Raw genomic sequence first — 22,221 nt, 5'->3', positions numbered from 1 at the left:
CTGGAGCACTTTTCAGTAACCTGGAAAATTCACTGCCCTTCAAGTGCTTATTGCAGAGGTAAATGGAGCCTGAAGGGCTGAACTTGGCCTTAAGAGTGATAATTACAATGATGAAATGCAGGATTCTTCTGTTTTGTCCCTGTATCACGTACAGCCTGTTACTTCCTTTTTCCAGAAGAAAATACAGTGAGAACTAAAATATTACATTCTCTGTTGTTTGCTCTTTGACATTTTATCGCTCTTTCAGAACCAAACTAAAGGGTCAGGGGAATGAGTTACATTAATTGCTAATAATGAGGTTTAACGTGTCAGAGTGCAGAGAGAGAGCTCCCGAGAGCCAAAAGATTTTCCCACCATGGTAAATACCAATACACAGCTTCCCACTTACTCTTCCTCCTTACTGGGAGCTGTCTGCTGAGCGAGGGAAGACTGCAGGCATGTGTGAGCAGACTTAGCAGAACTCTGCACAACGGGACTCGCAAATATGAGCACTTTTAGCTTTTTCCAGAACACCAAATGCTGCTAAGGTCAGAAACACAGCGGCATTCTGACAATGCAAGTTCCTGTATTAATCCCAAATGCCAGATAATTCACTTCAGGAATACATCTTATAGACCTCTCAATGCCATTTGGTAGAAAGTCATTTTTTTCCTAGTTTCTCCTCCCTTCTGCAAAACAAATGCCTACTAGCAAAAAACCAATGGGCACGTCTTCTTCTGACTAGGTAAATGCAGATATTATCATTTTCCAATGACTGTTCAGTTATTAAATCCATGTATAAAAATGTATAAAGGAAATGCAGGATGGGAAGGAAAGGCTGAGCCCTTGCAAAGCACACAAGAAAAAATACACGACACTCACTTCGGAACGTTGTAACAAAATGAGCTAGTGTATTTTATTTTGGGTAACAGCCAAGAAATCTGACATTTTGCCCAATATGGCTTTCTTCTAAAATTAAAAAGTTGCATATACCTACAGTTGAGTGCACCAGCTACAGAAAATCTGCTGTGTACATCTTTAATCCATGGCAGCATCACCAGATTACAGCTTTCAGTGGAGTTTTCAAGAGGAATTATAAGATAGAAGTTTTAAAATGTTCATTTAGAAGATTTTATATTGTTTATATGAAAACATACAAATTTTTCATTTATACATATATTCCATATAAAACTCATTGTAATTAGCAAGTATCTTCATCTGGATATTTATCTTTGTGCATATAGCGAAAAAAGGATGTAGTTAGGGCTTCAGATGAAATATTAAATTCCAAGACCTTTATATATGCTAACTGAAAACTTATTCAAATAACACAAACATTTACTTCCTGCTTTTAAAAGAGAAGAGATTCAGCTTAAAAATACATTCATAAAACAAAGAGACAATTTTCTCCCTGAGACTACCAGTGTGAGTAACTTTGTGGTAATCTTTGAATGAAAAAACATTAAAAAAGACAGTAAGCTCTAGTTTTCTATATGCTGCAGCAAATTTCTCGAGCAACACTGGCATAAAAGGTGTAGACTGGAGAATCATGCTCACTAGCTGAAAAAACATTTTCATGTATCAGTTTAAGCAGAAGAAAAAAGTTTAATATATAGACAAGGGAAGGTAATTAAGTATTAATGAAAGATCTGTATCTGTAGTATGTATAAATTGGGAAAAAGTTGGGTTTGTTTGTTTTTTTCATTTCAGACATGAATTTTATCCAAAGCAGGACTCTATGCTCATCATGTAGATTCTTGATTTATGCAGAGATACTTAATACAGTATTCTAAATGTTTGTTAATAGTCATAAAAGAAAAAAGTAACTTGTGGGAACAGTTTCTGCTTGAATTCAATGATAAAATCTTTGCTTATTAGATGGCAAAGCCTCACAAGCAACAGGTCAGGAGTCAACTCCCTCGCTTCCCATCCCATGAAAAGCTCCTGGTTTGTGGCATTTCATGCCCTTGGGAAAATCACTGTTCTGAAGGCTTGCAGCTACACTCGATTAATTTCACGTTCTTGCTTTTAAACGTTAGAAAGAGACAGGTTTTTAAAATACTGCAAAGTATCAGAATAGAATTAGGATGCACTAAACATATCCTGCCCAAATTGGAGTGAGAGTGAGATATATATGTACTTCTTCCTGTTGCAATTTAAATTGTATTTATAGTAACCATGCAATTATGTTATTTTTTTGGGGAAAAGCCTTACCTGAAATCAAAGAAAACACACTTATAGGAAAAAGGGGGAAAGCATTATGTTTGTTCTACCAAAATTTATTATGTAGTAATTACAAAGTTTAAAGATTCTTCCATTTTAAATAAAAATAATAGTTATAATTACACACATTATATAGTACCATGTCAAGTGATTCCAAGAAATATAACATGAAATACAGTGCAGTTTCAAATCAGAAAGACAAAGACTTTCTCATTCACAGTGTTTGACAAATTACAGGAAAGCTCGTTCACAGGAGGGTTTAATTAAGGTCATGCTCTTATGAACAGTCCACATCACGCTGTGCCACAACAACGAACCGTCCCTCAGAACGTGAAGTACCGGGCGAGCCACTCCTGGCGCTGTGGGTCTGGTGAAGCCACCGGCGAAGCGTCACTCTGAGGAGGGCTAAATTCACCGAAAGAAAAACACAACACCACAGTTATCCCACAACTACACAAAAAGTACAAATGTTAGGAGAAAAACAAATCACAGAGAATATTCAGTAAAGAACACAGCCGGTTCTTCCATGGATTAATTATCAGTGTGCCTCAGGACATGATTTAACATCTCCCTATAAAATCTGTGATCATCCACTCCATTGGAGAGCATCAGCAGCACGGACAAGTCAGTTCAGAAGCCACATTACAGTGTGGGCAAATAGTATTTTGGAAAACGTAATTTAAAATCTCATAAACCACTGTAGGTTTTCAGGAAGAATAAAAAGAGTTTTCTTGGAAAAGCGTGACTGTAGAAGGTCCTCTTTTAGCATCCTTTTCCTGTGGTAAAGTTAATTTACAAAAATATGATGCGAGCATCATATTTGCAGACATGTGCTCACAAAGACTGGTTGGCAACTGAACAAAATTACACACTATTTTATTACTTAACACCGATCACAAATATCGCTTGCATTGTTGTTCATGCACACATTTAAATTACCCTAATATTCTTGGAAAAAAGAAACTGCTGCAAACAGGATTTGGTTCCCCCTTGAATACTTAAAAGTTCTCACAAAATGAGCAAGAGAGACTGATTTAAATTTAATAACATAATTAAGTTCCTTTATCAGTGAAAACCATCAATAAAATAACCTCTACTATAATACTGGGTAATACAGAGCACAAAACAATTTGGGATGGAGACTCCAGCATCACAGTCCGTGAGTTCATGCACATGCGTATTATAGATGTCTGAGCATGGTCATGCACATCACATGCACAGGAAAAAATAAGCAACTATATTTTTGTTTAAAAAAGACTGCTTTCTTTAAACAGGCTGTTTTCCCTTATCTGTTTTAGATTCTATTATTTGTTTCCTTTTATAATTAGTAGTTGCTGGGTATGCGGTCTTTCACATTAAACCAAAAGAAGGAGTAAACAACTGTGGAACCAGTAATCACACATGGCTTTTAGTTGCCAACTTGGAGGTAAGAGATTAGCACCTACTAAGTAGAGAGTACAGTACTTCGGTGCCTTTAATATGTAGACACACAAAGCCAAAAGTTTAAAATCCTGCCTCTGAAATGCTATTTTTAAGTTAATCAATTAACTACATGATTTTGTGAAAGAATTACTTGAGACTTAATGCTGGGTTTGATTACTGGAAGCTCAGCATTAAGCATCCAAGCACGCATATTTCCTGTTGCTGTAGTAAGTGACTCCTAGGAAACAATTTGATAGAGGTGAGGAAAGGGGAAACACAAAACGTTCGTGTAGCACAGAAAAGAGTTTTCCTACATAAAAACCATCATCATGTAATTCCAAATAAAACAAATTCTGTGCTAGTATCAGTTCCTAAATGACAATCAGTAAAATAACACAAACATTTAAAACAATTGTTCATTTATGTAAACAATTGGATACTGTAAAGTATCTAAAGAGGTTTTCAAAGCTCAAGACTTATGAAAAAGTGAGAGAATACTCCACATTTCAACGAGGCCTACAATAAAAAGGAATACTATAAAGAGGTTACAAATATAGTGTAAAAATTAAAAATGTCGTCAGCGTACTGGTACCTCTGAGAGGTTCATAAAGCAAGTGGGATTCAGCTCAATAAGAATGCAAAATTTTCCTGAGTTAAGCAAAAAAAAAAAAAGGAAAAAAAAAAGAAAAAAGGATTGGTGAGGCAGTGCTCACCTCAAAAACGTCTTGGGCTCTTTGGGTGGCACTGGCTTGCTGCTGTTGAACTCAATATCGTGGATGGGTGAGTTGGGAATGGGCTCCAGGCGGTTGGGATGTCCATTGCCCACCACTCCGCTAGACTCCAGAGCACTTAGATTGGGGACACTCACAAACCTGTTTGTTGATTTATCGTTCTTCTTCTTTTGCTGCATTAAAAATAACAAATGTAAGGAAGGCTTCTTGCACCAGGACAGATGAGGAAATTTACAGATTTAAAAGTTGTATTGCTGGCTGGTTTGGGGGTTTTTTTTGAAGGAGAGCAATTGGGACAGAATGGGCTTTTTTCCCCCACTGTAGTTTTACTATTTGCTTTGACCAGAACTGAACACCACAGATTTTCACAGAAAAAACAAATTTCTGATCAAGATGATTAAGTTATTAATTCTTAGTGTAAGTCAATAAATACGTTACATGAGATCTTCCAATGTAACATTTTGCTCTGTTTAAGGCATTGAAGATAGATGTTTCCCACAAAATTGTCATTTAGTCTGTTAAACGTTTCATGTTTACTTAAATCTTTTCTCATATCAGTGACACAGCTCTGCTGTCAAATGCAATTACAGCAAATTTCAATGACAAAAAAAGTGAATCTCTCCAACAGGTTTCACCCCTTCACTGAGGCACATTTTGGTAACTGGAACATGGAACCCAGAAAAGCAGCTACATTTCTTTAAAGCACTTACGCCCTCATGGTTAGCAAGCATTAGAGGAAAACTGCTAAAGAGAAAAAGGTTACTGCAGAGTTCAGTTCCTTGCACGGGGAAAAGGCCAGGCTTCCAAGGCTGATACAGCTTCCACTTCTAGGCACCAGGTGGCAGAAGTGAACATTATTTTTTCTTAATACTCTCTATGTGTCTCCTGAGTAACTCAAGGGACTCAAAATCCTGAAGAATTTTATTCTTATATCACTATATCACATCATACAAAGGAATCAGTATTTATCCTCTCTACTTTTATAGCTATTTTAATGTAGAAGAATGGTCCAAATAATTCTATGCCTTTTTAAAAATAACTGTGTGACATGATGCTATGTGTATTTTCTGACTTGTATCAAATATTCCATGTCCATAGTAAAATATTAATATTAAAAAAGCCTTACTTCTAAAAATAGGATTTTTGAATGAATGGATTAGTTTATTCTCATGAATTATGTATTATTTGAAAACATAAATACTTTCATTCAATTACATATATGCAACCCTAACAAAGCGGCTAGGAGAAAAACCCCTTGAGGGCTTATGAACTACGTAAGTTTGAACTAAATAAAGTGGAATCTCATGTTGTTTCTCTATAGTATTTCCCAGCAGAATTCCACTTGAAAGAGAAGAGCTGCTCTATTCAAGGGTGGGCAGGAGTTCAAACACAGACAGAGCCCTATTGTTTGTTGTACTTTCCTCTGTTTCGCTTTCTGCTAGCTTGTATTGCAGTGCCCGACCTCTCCAGGGCTGGCAGATGCAAATGCTACTAATTGTACCCACACTGGTGGATGTGTTTGTCAAATTACAATTAAAACCCCCCCAACAATGCAACCAAAAGCTATAATAGAAAGAAATATTTTTTAAACATCACAGTGAAAGAGCATTAGCTGCAAAGGATTAATCTAAGATTGTCCCATACACTTTAATTCTTCTGAAGTAGCTGAAGAAGCAAGAAACAACATTATGGTAGAAAAAACAGGTAAAAGTAACCAACTGTACGTAAAATACATCTGCAAGGTAATAGATACTGTAATTACAAATGTGCGTTAAACAGAGTGTAGTTAAATCTCTGTCCTTCATAGGTGGCTCATTTCTGGAAAATGTGTATTATCCACATAGGTGCTTAGAAAAATACCACAGCTTGTATCTTATTCTCTGTAGAAGAATCTAGGCTTCTGAAGCAGCTAAATCTGGAGCGACAAAATTGTGTGTATTGTTTCCATGAAATTCATGCAAAGTATTGAGAAACGTCAGCTATAACAATGTAATACCAAACAGATCCATTGCATAACGTAGAGAAACTGTAATACCTACTGCAATGGCTGTAATTTTGCATTAATATGCAAAGCCTGTAGTAACTCATAAATTGTCTGTTTATTACAAAAAAGAGAATGAGATTTTTAGTTTCTCTGTAATTCATTCTCCAATAACACACTACGTGCTTCGACAAAATAAAGTAACAGTCCACAACTCATGAAATGAGAGATCAAAATGTTCTGCCATACAAGACGGTTTTAAAGTCTAAACAGTTTTAAGTGATAGAAGCATATTATAAAAATATATGAATTATCACTACAGAAATCTGATGTTGAAGTACTTTCCCCAAACACTTCAGATTTCACACAAAACACAGGCTTATACACTTGATGGTTACATTTCACATCTTTATAAACGAATGATTCAGACAAACTTCCAGAATTTTCAAACAACCTTTATTACACAGAAACACAGCATTCCAATTGTATCTGGCACTACTGGTGTTGGCTCTGCTGGGCCCAAAGTTCTTTTATGCATAAAAGTTAGGCAGCTGCAGATAAGTTTGTGAGAGCTGGTGGGCTCCTGAAAAATGCAGAATATTGACAATCTGCAGCAGAGTTTGTGCAGAAGAGGCAAATACGCTGATCTGATGTGAAACTATAGTAAGGCTTAGCTAAACAACACAGCCTGATCTCAAATAATGGAGCCAGACCTCCTTTTAAATAACAGGCCCCAAGCCTTGGTCACTGAAGCTCTTGGGCATTGGAGCTGCTCATGTTGTGCCCCTGGGGTTACCCTTGGCTTCAGAACAAAGCTCTTCTCTTTCCATGCAGGTGAAATAACCTATGGGTTATCACAGGGAGGGAGAAAAAGTCAGAGGACTCATTCTTACTGCTGAAGTGGTGAACAGAAATAGGATTAAGGTACCCTTCCACAGTCTACTGCTGTTCCTCATGAAGGAATGCGGCTGGCTTGCAAAGTGGCAGGGAGGCCACTGTGCCTGCTTGTACAGCAGCCTTCACTTTGCTATTCAGCAAATGGAGACAACTGGAAAAGGCTGCTACTGAAGCAGTTTTGCTCACATAGGAGGTGACAATAACTGAGAAGGCCAGAGACTGACTTCTGTCTCCTGCTGCCCTCACAGTCCATACCTGGTTTGTCACCCCAGTTCTCTGGTATTACTCTGTCTCTCTTCATTCAGACTCATTCCATGCCCTTCTCATTCCCTTTTCCTGCTGGTTTTCACTTTATTCCCTTCCTTTAGTGTCCCCTCTCCCTCTGTCTTTCTAATGCTCTTCCATCCTGAGCATCACCTGAAAAATGAAATTGCCCTTGCCCTTACCAAAACAACCAATAAAAATTATGAATCTACAACTGGTTATGGCTGTCAGTGTCCTCTGTTGTACGCTACAGTCCTGCCTTCTGTTGCCTTTCTGTCACTTTTCTATTCTGATGTTGCAGTTTTGTGAGAAGGAACTGTGTTTTGTGTCACACATGTCTAGCAACCTAAGGCAACAACATCGTGGATCTCTCAACAACACAAAAGAAACAAACCTACACAAAAATAAGTAGAGACAAATAGAAAACTATGTTCTTTGTTTTGACCATGTCTTTTAAGGGTGGTTTATGTATACATGCAGGCACACACACACACACACACACATTTCTTTTTACTATATCCTAAGTTTAGATTTCTTTTTCTTCGCTTTAGCAATGAAGTCCATGGAACATACCTTCACCAATGGATTAATAACACCAACATTAGGGCTTGCATTAAACATTTTGCTGTAGTTAGTCTCCCTGTTAACTAGCTCCAGCTGATAGAACTTTTTGTCCTCCTAAAAAGAAGAACAAATAGAAACTTCTTTTTATGCATTTTCGATCAGTTAGTGGCCAAATCTGCCAGTAAAATGACCTCAAGTAAATTTATGTTTATGTTTTTAAAGAAGCTGCTAATTCCAAAAGTTGCACTTCATATTTAATACGTTTTATATACTACTATATGCAAATACTAAATAATTTCTATTTATGCAGTTCTGTGCTCCTGAGAATGAGCATAGCCTAATGAATTATGCACTAGGAAAGACTCAGTAGAGTTAACTTCTGATCTCTAATTAGTTTGAATTCCCTCATTCCTTCTTGCTTCCGAATAAGGATCTAATCAGACTAACCTAAGTCAGAGACTTGTGCTCTGAATTTGGGAAGCTCAGTGGATCAGGAAATTGATCTTAGAAACCTCACAGAACAGCTGGCTTAGTCCAGGACTGGAGACAGGAGATGCCTGATCGAGGTCACAGTGAAATATTTGTTGTAATAATGTATTATACTTGATTGTGCAAAAGACTCTGTATCTAATTAGTTTTACTATTATGAGTCATTGGAACCACAGGAAGAATGTGTTTATGAATAACATGCTAGAAAGATTGGTACTTTAAATACATTTCAAACACTTTGAATTAGATTAACCTTTGTATCTGTCAAGATATTAAACTAAGAGAGCATAAAAGTCTTACAATCAATTTCTTTATGAGTTGGTCCCGCTCTGCAATTAGGTCTTTCAGTTCTGAGATAAGCTGCAAGTCTTCTGGTCTTGATTCTCTGGTTTTATATTTTTCTTCCATTTCTTCTAAACTTTATAAGAAAGAAGAATACCCCCTTTAGCCTGTTCCAGTGTTAAATGATGAGTCAATAAAGTCACATCTTGGATTAGTACAAAAGGAAGTTCAGGGAGTAAAAACAGAAGATGACTTTCTTATCACCTTTAAGTAAATTAATTTCTGTGTTATCATTCAGCTTTAGTTAGTTAAAAAAAATAAAAATCAACAGTTACCATAACCTTTGCTCCAACAGCTAATAATTGGGGCAGAATTCTAAAAACTTAACATCGTTCTTGTGCATGCAGTACTGGGTGTCTGAAAAAAGGCCTCTTGGAAGCCAGACTGAAAATAAGGCATTCAAAAATGTAATATGGACAGAATGACAAAAGACATAGCTAAGATTGATTCTTATGTAAAATATAGGGACTACATTGCATTTATATTTAATATTAACATAAGTTTTAAAACCTGGCAATTCACTTTCTTGACGGGGAAAACAGCTATAATTTGTCTTTTTATAGATAACTACTCTGAGTAAGGAGCTTGTGAATAAGTTATCATGCTTGTGATACTGGAGAAACTGGACAGACAGATAAGGCTGGCACCATCCTTCTCAGTTCATGTGGACAAAGACATCCATGAACAGTGAAGACCAATAGGTAGCTAATTCCTCTCCACAAAAGCAACTTAGTACCATTAGAGATGAAATAAAGGAATGAGCTGCAAAAGAAAAGCAGTAACACTTGGATATTAGGATATCTGAATTAAGAGAAATGTAACAGTTGAGAAACATCTGAAAAAATAGGAGGAAATTTGAAATACCTGGCGGGAAAGCATTAAAGGAGAGAAGTGAAACAAGCCAACTAAGAGAGGAATTGTACAAATAACGACATAAATCTCCTTGTTTCTTCTCAAAGAAGAAGTTTGGTTTCAAATGACTCTGTTTCTCTGAAACATAAATATAATGCTCACGATGTTAAACATTGTTCCAAAGGAAGCTACTAAAATACTTGGTTCACTAATCCATGTGAGGGCTGTATACGTGAGACAAGTTTCAGAACAGATTCAGGAAATTTAACAAACCTAATGAAAAAAAAATAAAAAAAAAATCCCAAACAAACCCTGAGAAAAATCTATGAATTTAAGGTGTCTAAGTCGGCTCAAACTTAAGACCACAACGCTTCTTCAGAAGCAGCTCTGTGATTTTCACTTTGAGTTGCATCTGAAAAAACAGTGCATAACAAGTGATATTTATAACCTTCCAACAACATGTACGTAATCTGAGGAGATTATACAATGTATTTACATAAAACATTATGAATGTGAACAATATCACTGTTTTTATTTGCAGAAAAGGCATTTGACTCAGCAGAACAGAAATATGCTCAGCTGGCTTAATTTGTGCGCATACATTTTATGCTGGGTTAAGCTATTGTATACAGATCCCCGGAGTATAGTACATAGTTACACACAGCTGCCATCTTATTTTCAGATATTTTAGAGAACTGGCTTTTTTTGGTCCTGTTTTAAAAAAAGATAATACATGATTTAAAGACTAGTTGTAGAGCCTAAGTAGCGATACCCACTCTCAATTACTGTAAGATAGATTCTCCATTTCATAAATGTTCGGAAGACTATGCTTTGGGTAAGGCAGAACCTGGAAACAGTTACTTAAGAAATAGCTACATAAAACTCTTCTGACATTTCGTTCTGGTTTTGTTTTATACATAGTTTTCTCTTTTGACAGCTCCTTGCTTCTATGTAAGTGAGAGAGGTAACACACAGAAAGCCAGGTCAGGGCACTCTGGATAACGTTTGCGGTCTTTAGGCCAATGGCTGCTCTCTCGCACCTCTAGACTCAGGAGTGGGGAACCAACTAAATTCAGAAAGTTTCAGGACACTGAGAAACAAACAACTCCATGGGGGTAAAAGTCAGGGTAAACAATTCCAAAGCCCAATTCTGCTCATAGGCATGTTTCTCATACAAGATAAATGCAGTAAAGAGGAGGTAGTTTACACCTAACTTACTGAATGGCAAGTTACCACATTTACGAGGGCGCAAGAGTGTGCATGTGGATGATTACAAGGGATTAAGAACTAGAATTTTATACTTCAATTTATATAATTGAAAACAATTTCTGAGTGCTTATTATCAAGAAAGAATTAGATGCATTTGGGCTTTATTGTCCATTTTTAATTGTTATTTTCTTTAAAAAGTTTTCTATCATATACTTAGAAGCAATTATATTCTCGGCCATAAATCTTTTGGGCTGCAAACACAAATCCCCTAGTGACAACTGTGTCAGGAAACCTTCAATGCGCTATGAAACCTCAGCCAGAAACTCTGACCAGATGTAACCCTCTTGATTTTCAGTGTCCTAAAATGTTCTGAATTTAGCTGGTTCCCCACATTGCAGACAGAGATAAAGAATGAAGGATGCTGAAGGAAGGAAAACACCAGCTAGACAACACATTACTTCTGCCCAGAGGTGGTCTGACCCCAGGTGGCGTTTTGACTCAGAGGCACTCTAAAAATCCTGTCACTGTTATGCTCATTTAATCCATTTCAGACACCAATTGTCCTCATGTTGGCAAACCCGAAACTGCATCACTCGTGCTATGATCATGCTTCTTAATAGCAAGTATAGTACTGTTTATAACTTGTTGAAGAAACTCTTGCGCTCTCAAAAAAGATGTATTAATATTTGAGGAAAACATCTGAAATGTTTTCTCCAATTTTCGAAGAGCTTCACTGATTTAGTATCTTTCCTACTTGAATTTTTTCAGTTTCAAATCCTTAACAATTTATCTCACTAAATTCCCTCAAGTCTTACAGAATTGTGTTGCCTAAAGAATGCAAGATCAGGCCCCATACTTAATTGAGGTTTTTGCACATCTGGATCTCTGCAATATCTTCAGCAACTTGTGGACAGCAGAAGAAACTATTCACTCAAACGCAGCTACATACAAACTTTGGTAATGCAACAAAACTTACGAAATCTGTAAAGCTGAATTAATTTCCTTGAGCAGCTCTTGGGTCTTATTAAAATCTGCCAGCATGCTTTGTTTCTCTCTGATGTGATCTGCTGTCAAGACATCCAGCTCTTTCTCATGTTTCTTGCTTAAATCTTGCTCATGCATCCTGTTTAATTTATTTTTTGTTAAAAAAAAGAGTTATTCTAAAATTGGACTCGTTTGTTCATCATGATTTTCTGCCATGCTTCTGAAGGCTTTTACACAATATCAGATAACACAGGGAGAATTACTGATTCATTAAAACCCACTACTTACTGTCCTTTAATCTTCTAGCTTATTTCATGGAAAAATGCATCTCCTTTAATGCTTTTTTAAATAAACAAACATAATGAATTAAAAAAACAAAACAAAACAACAACACTTGAGCGAACTGTTACTACAATATGCCAAAATGTATCACTGAAATACAGCTTATCTGTATGGTAACATTCACTAACTTTACTAGTAATGGGCATAGCTTTTTCTAAAGTAGACTAAATGATATAAAACATCACTTGATTAAGACCATAAATTAAAAGCTGCAAATGGTAAAATTTCTTAAGTAAAACAATACATGAAATAATACATATTTGAGTTTAGAGTGGAAAAATTCATACCTGATCTGTTGGTTGGATTCACTGCGTATTCTAAGAACTTCTTTCCCTTTAAACTCTAATTCCTTGGTCAATGCACTTATGTTTTCATGAAGATGCAGAATCTCTTTGTCCAGTTCAGCTATATGATGATCTCGGTGCCTCAGTTCATCTTGTAGATCTGATATTCGGCACAAAAATTCTTTCTCCTGTGATATAAGTAGCAGCAGCAAAAAAATACTTGAGACTTGTCTCTCAGAAGCATAATACTTGCTTTTGGAAGACAGTGCCTGAGCAGAATTTCGTCTATTGGAACAGAATTTTTTCAGTTTTTGATGCTGACACAGTATAATTAAAAATGAGCTGTTTTTTAATTGCATACAAGTACAAATAAAGAAGAAATCAAAGTTACTTAACAAACAATTTCCATTTGCAAGAATATTTAAAGCCTGTCACCGCCTGTTAAAGTTTGTGTACCTCATCACATTTTCCTTTTGCTCACATCAAAAAACAGATAGTGCTAAGAACCAGGGGGCTGGGCATTTAGCATTTTCTACCTCTTCAATGTATTTAATGGAGAAGTTTCCTTTACAGCCCCATACAATGGGATGAAATAGCTCAAGATGTATGCCCTGCACCAACGAACACTGTGATTCAGAAGTCTTCTATCCTACCTATATACAAGGGTCATAAATACCTCGCAGCAGAATACGTGCTAAATAGTTTATATAATGTTTATATTCTGTCCAATAAATCAATATAATAAATTATTTTTGCATAAGAAATTCCTATAAAGGTAACGTCTAGAAAACTCATCTGGAATGCAACCCAGAGGTTTTGATAAGGATTCTCCTCAGTTTAGAAGTCTGTAATGAAAATCAACCTTTTTCTGAGTTTTCCATTTCCATCTATTCTACTTCTTACAGTTTCACAGTAATTACTGACCATATAGTTTTCAGAGATGGAAAATCACCAGATTTTTCAAAGTAGTTTTATGTATAACTGTGTTTTGTGCCTTCATGCATCCAGGAAATACAAATACACTAATGCACAGATTTTACAGGACATCTTTAAGGACGGATCTTTAAAAATAAATCTCTGTCTCCTTATAGAAAGAATATAGTAAAGTTACAAGAAAAAGCAGTGGAAAATTTATATCCACATATTTAAATATTTCAAAATGTAGGAAATACAATCATCCTGCTCAGACCTTTCTGCATCTAGTTCAGCTCTGATCCTGTGAGCTGATGAGCTATCTAATACAGGAAAACACAGTTCATTGCTTTGACCTGGGTACAACTAAAGCTCGTGCTTAGCAGATAGCTGTACTGAGGCCAAAAGGACATGGTACTTGGCTGGATCAAACTCTTGCTCTTGTACTTTAAACTTTTGTCTTCTGACATTTCCTCTAGCTGTCTCACTCTAGGCTTAAGCAATACATGACTGAAACTACATCCTCCCAAGTACTGCATGTTTTTGTTCACTGCTGACACCACCACATTTTTGCCTCTAGTGCTCACACTTTTAAACCCGCAAGGAAGAGAAAAAGAAGGGTTCATTTTTTACTGTGTCTGTTTTTGTGTAAAAGTGAACAACTAAACCTGTTTCCTGTTAATATATTTCTAAAACCACTCCACCTCCTCGATACTGGACTATCAGTAAATCAATCCTGAAAAGCCTATTGCATAGGCCAGTCATTTTCTGGTCCTCTCATTTCCAGGAGACAGCTACACAATTCTGAGAGGAAACTACCTTGATACAGGAGCCTTTACTAGGCTACGAATTAAGTTTGTTGAAGGAAGAAAAACCTAGGCAAGGAAGTTTAAGACAACTGGCAGGGATGCATTATCTGCTGGGGCCGGCTGACTATGAAGGATTACATTTGTTGTTTGCTCGCAACAGTCCTGGCCTCCAGCTCAGAGAAAGCAAATCCCAATTATGCCATTTTACAGTCAGCTGCCAGCAGTGCTGCCTACCTGTCGCCTGCCGAGTTCTATGCTTCTTTCAAGCTCCATTTTGGCAGCTACCAATTCTTGTTGATGGTTGTGCCTCAGCTGGTCAATTGCTGCTGCGTGTTGATGATTTAGCTCTGAGCGCAAGGAAGCTAGTTATGGTGAACAAAAAGAAAAGGTTATTTTGCAAATGTTTACATTAATTAACAGTAACAGTCCAGCTCCCTCAAGTATTGCTGCTGACCTAACACACACAGTTTACAGCAGCTGAGCAGCTGTCCTGTCATTCTGTTCCTGTTACCATCATGACATTTGGTCGCTTACTCCTTCCAAAACAATTTAAGGGCAAGATATTTCACAAGTGAACAGTTTGGGCTTACCTGTTGAAGCTTATACTGGTTTTAAGAACACCCACTAAGTCAACACTGAATGACTCTGCGATACACTACAGTGTTACAATACATACACATGTACACACAGGTATTTGTATGAGTAGAAAGAATGCTTTTGGACCCACTCGGAAATTCAAAAGCAGTGTACCTAACATAGCTTTTCCTTCATCCTCCAGCTCAAATCGTAGTGTCTGAAGTTCCTGCTCCATCTCCAATTTGAACCCTTCCATGGCTTGTTTATGTGTTTCTTTCAGTGCATGAAGTTCTTCTGAGTGCTTCTGCTGTAAACGTTCTTCTAATTCCTATGAAACCCAAATTGACAAAATTTTTTCTATACCAACTTAGGGAATTTATAAAATATTAAACAAAAAACTAGCAACAAAAAGCAGGCACTAGCATATTCTAGAAATTATTAAAAATGCACTAATATTGCTCATATTTTCTTCTCTCACTAAGTTATTCTGCTAATACATTTTTTCTTTTCAGTGGCTGATTATCTGTGCACAAAATCCCTGTTCTGCTCACAGTTGGAAAAAAAGAAAAAAACCCCAATTTATGAATATATTTACAATAGCAAGCAATGTAATAAGATGCAGATCCACAGATGGGTCTCGTGTGCACGCATTACACATTTGGGAATATTTATTCCCCACTGACACCCATTTTTACTCCCTATTGAAGGGTGTGAAGTGTAATGTTGCTGATGCACATCTCCTAGTTTCATTTCAAACAAAAGGCATCCACCTTGTGTGCTCCAAGACCAGACTATGATGTGACCCAAAGTACATTAAGTGGGGAAGCAGGGAAATTGACTGCAAAGCTACACTCGAGACCTGAACTTAAAAAATCTTAAGACACACACCCTATTCACTACCATGCACTGCCAAAATTTCAGTTTTAATTAAAAAAAAATCTTGTGTGATGTTGTTCTGGACATGAAAACTATCTTGCAAGTTCCAGAACACAGTTTATACAATTTTTAACATAATGAAAATATAAAATACATTACAAAAGGAGTCTGTTGACATGAAATTCCAGAAAATACACACAAAATTAGGTAACTGTAATGAAAAATTACAGAGAAACCTATTCCAAATCAAAACCAGAATATAATGTTATAGATAACAATGTCAAATTACCATAAAGGAATGTGTACCTATATATATATATATATACATACACACACACACACATACCTGTACCTATATATATATATATATACACACATACACACACACACACGCATCTCTCTGTATATGCATATACCAGCAGACTATAAAGCAAGACACAAAACAAGGCCAGTAATAAGATTATTTTCAATTTGTATTAATCAGATTTAACTGGATTAAAGTGCTAGTATAAGACATAATCTGAAAAGGAAATTTAGTAGTTATGCAGATACTTTTCTTTACTAATTCCAACTGTGTACATAAATTGCTAAAATGGCAACATTCCCTACATAATTCAGAATATCCATACGAACATGCCTTTTGTTCTTGCTCTTTTGTTTCTTCCATGTTTTGAAAGGCAAGGATATGGGCTTCCTGAAGCGATTTATGCCTTTGCTGATGCTCCTCTTCTAATTCTTGGATCTCCTGAGTCAGCCTCTGTCGCTCCTGACTGAACTGGGCTTGTAGCTGCTGCAAAGAGCTCTGGGACTGGGAAAGCTGCATCTCCAGGTTCTGCTTCAGTAAGGAGATCTGACCCACAACAGAACAGCAAATATCCATTAGTCATTAATACTAACATCAACTCTGAAATAAACATTCAAGAGAAGAGAACACTTGAAATTTTAAAGCCAGAATCTTAACTAAAAGAGAGACAAGCAATGTCATCCATCTCCTGAATTTGTTGTTAAGAGTATATCTCAGATATAATTGCATTTAAATAGTTTTGTAAGGATTATCACATCTGTCAGTTCATACTACGGCATTACCGATAACATAGTTTCTCATGTCTGAATTATCAACATTTACTTCTAGTTTTTGTGTAAAGATCAATAAAAATGACACTATCAAGGTCTGAAATCAAACACTCGATTGTTAAGATAAACATTTCTTCAGGGGAACATCACGTCAATTCTTCCCAGGAAACTTCTGCAGTTGATAAGAGAGGGCAGCCTGCGACATCTAGACTGATTGATGTTTGTCTCTTTGGATATGATATGGTACTATCTTACTGGTAGTTTTCTTTTTCAATAAGGAATGGTAGCATAGTACTTCATGAATTAGTGTTATACTCAATGGATTCCCCCCACACACGTGTTTTTATTAGCTCAGTAATACTACAAGAGTGATTTTTCTCCTGCTTTTCAATATCTAAGCAATTTGAGTTACAAATACTAATTTTCTTAGAAATACCTGATTTTACAAACCATGCTTTTCACCCAGCATGCATTTTAATACATTAGAGTACACCGTACTCCTTGAAGAAGTCCCAATTTCTTTTTGTAATGTTATACTTTGTTCTTCAGATCAGATAGCATCTTTTCAGATTGAAAATACTAAATCTGTATTCCCTTCAGAGCCAAACATGGGAAAGACACCCTCCAATTCTGGAAACAAGATCTAACCAAAGGAGAATTTTGCTACAGTGACTCAAAATAGGGAAAAATAAAATTGCCATGTGACAAAGAATTTGAATCAGTAAGGATACTTTAAATGCCTCGGAGCATTACATAAAATTGAATTATAAATGAAAGTCTGATAGTGTCATTTGATTCAGCATATCTTAAAATCAATTATGATAAATTAATAATGACATTGCGCAACAATTTATTGAATTACAGAACATTAAAACCCATCACTTCACAAAAAATTAATAGCAGCATACCAAGGACAAGTTGCAGCATGAACATCACTGGCAAACATGTGGCTTTTTTTTTCAGAAGGACATAGCTTAAGCAGATTTGAAAGAAAAAAAGCTATGCTTAAAAGGAAAATTAGCACTAAAACAAAGCAAGCAAATTAATTTGAATGAAATTAGCATGGCTCATTGTAACTTCCTTCAGATACCTTTGAAACAGATTAGCTACAACTGAAGGAGCGTAGCGAAGGCCTATACTACATTCTGTGAGCTGAACTATACATGTAAAACCTTTTACTAAGTACATGAAATATAAATATCACACACAAATTGTACAGTGTCAGACCAAGGGTTTGTCTAATGGGCAGAACACTGCCCCCAGAAATGGCCAACCTGGGCTACCCAGGGGAAACAAGGCCAAGGCAGAAACGCAGGGGTCTCGACTCCAAAGTCTGCCAGCTTCTAGCAAACATTCTTAAACTAGAAGAGGTATTTTGGTGCAAATCCATGGAAGAAATATTAATTAAATACAGCCACTATCTGAATCCATAAAAGCTTTTAGTACCCACAATAACCTGTGGCAAGTTCCATGTAGATGTGCCAGTTTGCTACAATGACTTCTAATACTTGCAATGGAAAGGAATAAAAAGAAGTTTCCTTTTCATTTACTCTGTGCTACTTACTCATGTTTCTGTAGATCTACATGACTTCCCTCCTTACACCCTTTTCCATACTAAACTGTTTTAGCTTAATGAGTCACTCCTTGTATGAAAGCTATTTCATATTTATCATCACATTTCTCCTACTTTTGCCCCTTTTCTACTATTTATTTTTAAGATTAGGAGAGCAAAACAGTATGAAGTAAAATGAGAGTAAACACTAGTTTTATATAGTGGTTTATATGGTTTTATATGCGATGTTCTCCATTTCTCTCCTACTTTCATAATGTTTTACTTGATTCTGTGACTCCTTCTGAGCACTGAAATGATGTTTTCATGGAAAACATAGCCTCCAAACCTACTCTCTAGTTGTAACAGGTTAAGGTAAAGTTCATCATTTTACACAAGATAGAATTTGTTTCTTCCCTTGTGAACCACTTTGCATTTATCTACACCGAATTTCATCTGCCATTTTATTGCCATTTTCCTTGGCTTCTTACAGCTATTCTGTAATTCTTCAGACAGTCCTGTTCTTCCCAACCTGAATAACTTTTTATAAGCTGCAAACTTTTCCACCTTACTTATTCACAAACAGCCTGCAAAAGAAAATATGTTGAACATCACTGTAACTCCACTGATAATCTGCCTCCACTGTGGCAACACTCTATTTAATACCTATCTTTCAACTAGTAACTGATCTATGCAAAAACTTCCCTCTCATATAATGGGTTTCTACTTTCCTCAGAAGGTACATTCACTTTTTCTCTCTATCCCCACCTTTCTAAAACCTCAAACCTACCTGGGGCCTTCTTTTCTCCTATATTTTTTACCTTTTTTTCCCTGCTTTTCTGCCAGACTACACCTAGTGAAAACCAGACCCTGTCTGGAGGTTACTTTTCCTCTGTGCTTTCAGGTAAATTGTATGCTTCTTTAGTTTATCTCTGCTCCTATTTAATCACCATCCATAAACTCTCAGGTTTGTTGGGGTTTTTTTTGTTTGTTTCCCTGAGACCACTGCTGTGACTTGGCTCCAGCTCCTCTACTCCTTGTCTTCAACCCATCCCACACTCCAGTATCTCTCTCCCTCCTTCTCCCCTCCTTTGCTCTTTTTTCTTCTTCCTAACTCCATTTTTAGTGCCATAGTAATGCGCAGTTACGTCAATCTCAGGAGATTATTCAGTTCACTCCTTTGTGAACTACACAAATTGCTGCTTCAAAACCCCCTATGAAGGAATCCCACAATTTTCACTCAGATGCTCCTCTTCCTCTCCTGAGTTCCTGTGCCAGAAACACAGATACTGGACAGATGTTCTGCCCACTCTTACTTGTCCCTTTCACTGTGTTTCCATCCCTCAGATTTCTCACCATTGCCCTGTCCTGTTCACTATGATCACCAGAAGGTACATTTCTAGGGGAAGTCCTGCTCGGTCCTGCAGAATCTCAGGCAATTTAATCATCGTATGCTAAAAAGTCTTTCATGCTAACATTGAAATGGAGTCAGCCATGATATCTTAGCCAAACGTTTATTACGATTACATGAAAAATGGCTTGAAGTTAAATCTCTCTCTCACTTAAGTTCCTGCTCTAAATTCTGGTAATTCTTGGTATACCATTTATAAATATCTTTAGCATGGGCCAGGGGCAAAATAATTTTCATTTCTTTCTTGGAAATGCAGGAAATATTTTAACCGAGATGACCACAAAAAGTTTGACATCCAGCCAGGTAGCCAACTTACAAGAGACAAGAAATGCCATTCTCAAAAGCAGTTCACACTTCCACCAGATTGAAGTGACTGCAAGACCACAGCCTAGATGAGTCAATCTCTGGAGATGCCAATTTGCATACAGAAGATAAAGGACAATGAGGATTAAAATGATTCCAAGAAGCAAGTCAGATTAGTCTACCCTTCCAGTCATAAGAAGACTTTTTTGTTGAAAGTACATAAACTATTAAAAATCTGCCAGTTATTTTAGAAGAGTACATAATTTTAATCATTATTTTTATTATTTAGTACATATTCTGGTATCGTTAAGAGCACATTTTGGAAAACATTAGTGCCTCCCTTTGCCTGTCTTTGGCACATCCCTTCTATATATTCCTGTATTGAAGATTCAAAAGAAAACAGCTCTAAGCACTATTCTCTGAACTTTCAATACTTTTATCCAAGGTTTTCAGCACATTAAAAACATTGATAAGAATTAAAAAAAAAGAAAGAAAAAATATTTTAGCTACAATTATGACTTGCACGGCAAAACTGCAAATTATAATACAGCATCAATCTCATGCTTTGTAGAAAGCTCCGCAATACACATTCACACTGCCCACAAGCTTGCTTGCTTTAGCAATCACATAAAAATGCTGCTTATATTATGGCCATGTACATAATGTTTGATGTCCAATGATACATACACTTACACAGATGAATGGATGCAGTACACAAGCTTTTCATAACTAGCAGCAAACGTTCTCCTCTGAAATATTACCATGTATTTATTTCATAAGCTAAAGCTCTAAAGCAGTACTACAGGATATGCAGATTTATTAGTGCAAACATGCCCTATTTTCAAGCTGTAAGTGCAAATCACTTACATTGCTGATAGATTTATGCAAAGCTTCACCAAGACAGTGCCGCTATGAAGAAAAGATCACAGGAATAAGGGGAAACATTCAGAAATCAACTAAGTAAAAGAAAAAGGGATAAGGAAGGAAGAGTAAAACATAGAACATTAATTATAATTTGGTCAGGGAAAAATAAGTTGAAACCTATTAGGAAAAAAAATGTGAACAAGTTGCTTTGACTTGGTTTATAAACTACTGAGCACAGAACAGAATGATGCGTTTTCCTGTGTTAAGTTTTGAACATACAAGATCGTGTACAATGTAATGTTACTATATACTCGCATATTATGCGATGCAACACTTTTGGAATTATCCAACTGTTTTCTCTTCTCCTTTATGGCAAATAATTTTGTAGAGAAATCATTAAATAGATCAATTTGCATCACTATTAGTAAAAATGTTACATAAGGACTCAAGGGTCAGCCATGTCTCTGAAATATCACAAACATATGAAACACGTAACATGAAAAATCAAATTTCACTGCTAAAGGGCACAAAATGAGTTTAGCCTGTAATGAAGCCATATTTATATTAAAATACTTCTCTTTTTTTTTTTCTTAAAATTCAGAACAAGATGGGTACAAACAGAGTCTACCTGAAAGTCTCCAGCAAAAAAAGACATTATGTACCACTTATGCTAGTGTTGACTGCTAATGAAAAGCAAAAAATAAAAACATATTGCCAAGTAAATGTTCCATATTAAATATTAATGATCATACAAATAATCTACATCATTTTCATATATATATTGAAATGCTTGTGTGTTTGTATATATATATATGGATGGTGTAGATAGGCACACACAGTAGAGTCATCAGAAATAAGTGAGAGCAATTGCAGCTCCAGCATAGCCAATTCCCTCTTTTGGCCATGGAGAGGTCACTCGAGAAGGTGGCTTCCTCCAGGAGGTAGCAGGTATTCTGACACCAGCTTGGAAGCCTATAGTTGGGAACTTTTAGATAGCACTTTGCCAAAATACAAAAAGAAGAGTACATTATTTGTTCTCCTGAATCTACAAAAAGGAATGATGCAAAAATACATTATTGTGGAATACCCAAAATTATCTTATTAAAACTGTAAGAGTTACAAGCAACAATTTTCTATGCAATGGCATAACACTAGGAGGCATCATATTCCAGCAGACAAGACAACAGACTGGCATCTAACAGCTCCGATTTCAACAGTGCCAATGTGAACAAATACATCTGTTATTTCTGTGCTTCCTTCCCCATCTGTCTGGTGTGCGTATAT

General features: G+C 36.4%; 1 protein-coding gene across 1 annotated transcript in view; it reads right to left on the bottom strand.

Annotated features, from left to right (window-relative positions):
• Positions 1–2,245: 2,245 nt before the first annotated feature.
• Positions 2,246–22,221, bottom strand: part of FAM184A (family with sequence similarity 184, member A) — a 31,215-nt gene continuing 11,239 nt past the window's right edge. Inside the window, exons 5-13 of the mRNA XM_010185772.1 lie at positions 16,374–16,586; positions 15,035–15,188; positions 14,519–14,646; positions 12,567–12,751; positions 11,930–12,076; positions 8,851–8,968; positions 8,071–8,175; positions 4,338–4,528; positions 2,246–2,607 (exon numbers count right to left, since the gene is read on the bottom strand). Coding sequence (XP_010184074.1) covers positions 2,526–2,607; positions 4,338–4,528; positions 8,071–8,175; positions 8,851–8,968; positions 11,930–12,076; positions 12,567–12,751; positions 14,519–14,646; positions 15,035–15,188; positions 16,374–16,586 — 1,323 coding nt within the window. The 3' untranslated portion in view covers positions 2,246–2,525. The remainder of the gene's footprint in view (positions 2,608–4,337; positions 4,529–8,070; positions 8,176–8,850; positions 8,969–11,929; positions 12,077–12,566; positions 12,752–14,518; positions 14,647–15,034; positions 15,189–16,373; positions 16,587–22,221) is intronic.

Source organism: Mesitornis unicolor, unplaced genomic scaffold, assembly GCF_000695765.1.
Source record: "Mesitornis unicolor isolate BGI_N332 unplaced genomic scaffold, ASM69576v1 scaffold51405, whole genome shotgun sequence".
In the NCBI taxonomy this organism is placed as follows: Eukaryota; Metazoa; Chordata; class Aves; order Mesitornithiformes; family Mesitornithidae; genus Mesitornis; species Mesitornis unicolor.
Note: the sequence above shows the minus strand (reverse complement) of the source record. Positions and strands in the feature narration are given on the sequence as shown.